The sequence below is a fragment of the Fukomys damarensis genome, unplaced genomic scaffold (assembly GCF_012274545.1).
Source record: "Fukomys damarensis isolate Sample0158 unplaced genomic scaffold, DMR_v1.0_HiC HiC_scaffold_16, whole genome shotgun sequence".
In the NCBI taxonomy this organism is placed as follows: domain Eukaryota; kingdom Metazoa; phylum Chordata; class Mammalia; order Rodentia; family Bathyergidae; genus Fukomys; species Fukomys damarensis.
Window position 1 is genome coordinate 125,748,355 of NW_022900928.1, and position 3,232 is coordinate 125,751,586.

At 44.2% G+C, this 3,232-nt stretch overlaps 1 protein-coding gene across 1 annotated transcript in view; it reads right to left on the minus strand.

The window, feature by feature from the left end:
- Positions 1-3,232, minus strand: part of Irs1 (insulin receptor substrate 1) — a 56,337-nt gene that overhangs the window by 49,185 nt on the left and 3,920 nt on the right. Inside the window, exon 2 of the mRNA XM_033764662.1 lies at positions 3,132-3,232. This exon is cut by the window's right edge and continues 47 nt beyond it. Coding sequence (XP_033620553.1) covers positions 3,153-3,232 — 80 coding nt within the window. The 3' untranslated portion in view covers positions 3,132-3,152. The remainder of the gene's footprint in view (positions 1-3,131) is intronic.

Here is a 3,232-nt window from a genome sequence, read left to right on the forward strand (position 1 = left end):
CACACCGCAGAGCCGGAGGGGCGGGGCCTCGCTCACCATCGCCCACCACGTGGTCGGGGAAGGGGCCAGGGTTCCCAGGAGGCTGTAGACTGGCTGGGGTGCGAGACTCCCGGGCGGCCTCGGGCAGATCCCCCACCCCCAGCCAGAGGGGAAGCGGGGAGGGGTAGTCAGAGCCAAATAAAAAGGGAGGAATGCAGGAAGCGGAGGTGACCCTGGAAAAGGGAAAGTGGCAGGGCCGTGAGGGTCTGCTCCAGCTCAGGAGGCCACATGGCAGGGGGAGAGGGGGAGGGATGGAGATGTAGTTGTGCAGAAATGGAACCCCAGAAATCACGGCAGGGAAAACAGTGAAAAGACGAGAAATGGCAAGACTTTTTTTAAGGGGGAGGAGCGTAACAAAAGGCTGGCCAAAAAACTAAAAATCCGAGACCCTAAGAGATGGCCCGGGTATCGGTCTGCGGCAGTCCGTCCTCTGTTCAGCTGCCGCGTCAAAACTACAAGGCAAATTGGAGGTGGACGCTGGCCTACGGTGGCCCGGCTGCTGTCCTAGGGGCTCCCCCGTGTACAGGCAGTGCCGGGAACAAGCAGTAAAGAGGTGGGAAACAAAGAGAGTGGGAGGGGAACTTTAGTGGAAAATAATCCAGCAGGTCAGAACTAAATGGGAGGAAACAAGAGTTCCAGGAGAGAAAGGAGGAACAAGAAAAGGTTGTTGGATCTGCCAAAGTCCTGAGCATTTGATGTCCTCCTTCAAGGGACAGTGGAAAAACCCTAAACAGATGTTCAAAAGATAGGCTAGGAGAAGAGCACACATCCCATCATCATTGTTCTTGGTCTGTTTCAGGTTTTACCTGTGGCAAAGACAGCAGTTGCTAAAGAAGTTAGAAAGACAGTGTTTTCTCAAACTTTAACCTACTCATTCTGAACAGAAGCTGCTTGCCCCTGGCAGGTCTGACTTCTTCCTGTTTCAGATGAACACCGACAAATAACCTCTTTAAACCCAATGGTTGAAAGGGAAGTCACGGGAATGGAGGATGCTGATGTACGTACCAGGTAGCATTTGGTGCCCAGTATAAGGCTCACATACATTCACATCTTACAAATACACACTGTAGAATTTCTCTGGTACGATAGGATCAAAGCATGGTCCATTGCTACTGCAGGATAATTGGGAATATTATTATATTATTTTCCCAAGAAAGCCAAGAAGAGAAGATTGGGATTTGTTTTGTTTTGTTTTTGATTGCATTTTTGTGTATCCTCAACATAAAGGATTTTAAATCCCTTTTACAAAATGAAAATCCCGTTTGATTATCTGGTTGGTTTGTTCAAGGCAAACATTTATTCTACTCTTTATCAAGAAACCTATACAAGTTAAGAAAACAGGTGAGGGAAAATAATTGTTTCTTAGCCTTTTCTTTCATCTCCTTCACAAGCAAAATTTTAGTTCTGCCGAGCTCCTTTCCTTTCCCTCAAATTGTCATTAAGTGATAAATTAAGTATTTTACAATGCAAATGACTACAGTGTAACAGGGCTTCTCCCCCAAAACATGACCTGAAATAACCGAATTTTTTCCACCGACGGTGACATGCACAATTACATCTCCCTTTTGGTGAGTGATGAAAGTCAATGTGGAGATAAATATTAGTAAGTGTAGCATTATCACCTAAAATTTTAGTTTAAATGTTCATAGATCTGTATCTTGTCCTACAAAATATAGAATGATACCAGTCAGGTGTAAAGACTCAAGGAGACTGACCACATAATATGCTAAGCCCCGCCTACTGACTGGAACTCAAGACACAGATTAATTTCTTATGAGTGGGCACATAATAAAAAGTCAAAATGCTATTAAAAGCTCATTCTATGGAGCATTTATAAAACTCACAAGATAATCAGTTTGTCAGAATAAAGTGTTTCCAAATGCTGAAAACTTCTACACTGCCAACTCATCACATTATTTGCAAACTATACTCTTTTTCTACCCACAATTATGACCACTAGAAAACAGGCTCACAGAACGAAGAGCAGACTAATTTCCTATTACAAGTGTTTTTCATTTTCAATACAGCCTTAACCACAGAAGACCTTAAAGCCAACTTGCAACATTTCTGAGGCATCTATAGTCTTGAACTTAAAAGAGAACAAATATCCTCAGAGTAGAAAAGAGTACAGAGGTTAGCCCTTACATTCAGTGCAAACCAAAACAACCTTTCTCTGCATTAATGCGTCTTCTTTTCACCATAAAAACGTTAAGTAATTTAATGGAAGATGTACATACAATAGCCCCCAAGTGATATGTGTGATGGCTTCAGTGCAAGAGACAACTGCAAGACAGACATGCTGGGATGAACTTCCATAACTCAACCCATAATGGGTCCCACGCGCATTCAGTTTATTCCATATCCGGTATAAAAGTGGCCATGCCTGTGAGATGCTGGGGAGGTGTTTGAAAAGTATCTTACGAATCCTGATACAGGAACAAAAAGAAAATGTCCCCCATAATTACCTACTCAAGAGATCATAGATCAGTATTTCTCTCTAAATAGGTATGCCTACAAAGCTCTGACTCCTGCATCTTTTTAGGTCAGTTTTTAGGTGCTGTTCATGTTGCCTTGGTATTGTGAAATCACAGAACAAAAGTACACCCAGCGACTCAGTAAGATCGCTCTTCAGAGCTCTGGGAAACTGAAATAAGGGGTCAGCCTCTGTCCTGACAAGTATTTTTGTACATCAGTCCCTGCCAGGGTCTGACCATACTAGAAGGTTAGAAGAAAACTTCAATAAAAAGATGAAGGTCCTTCTATACATGTGCATGAACTTTACAAACATTAGCACTGGTATTATAAAATGAAAGTTTCTGAAATACCACAGTAAGTACTTCACTTGGGATTCTCAATGAAAAAGCCCTCCTGTGGCTGTTTGCTCCTACACATTTATTTGCCTGTCTGCCAGGTGGTGGTGTGGACTGAGTAATGAGTGCCCAGACCGCCTGCCACCCACCTTCTACAAGTGCATTCTCTCCAGGGAAGCAGCGGGAAGAAGCTGGGAGGGGCAGGGACCAGGGACAGGAATAGAATTCAAGCACAAGGCTAAAAGCAGTTTCGTCTTCTGACTTTGACACCATGAAACGCACCTGCTGTGATGTCCAGCTGAACTACTGGCGGTCCTCTGGCTGCTTCTGGAAACTGATGCTGGCATAGGCGCTTAGATCCTCACTGGAGCGGCTGGCCGAGC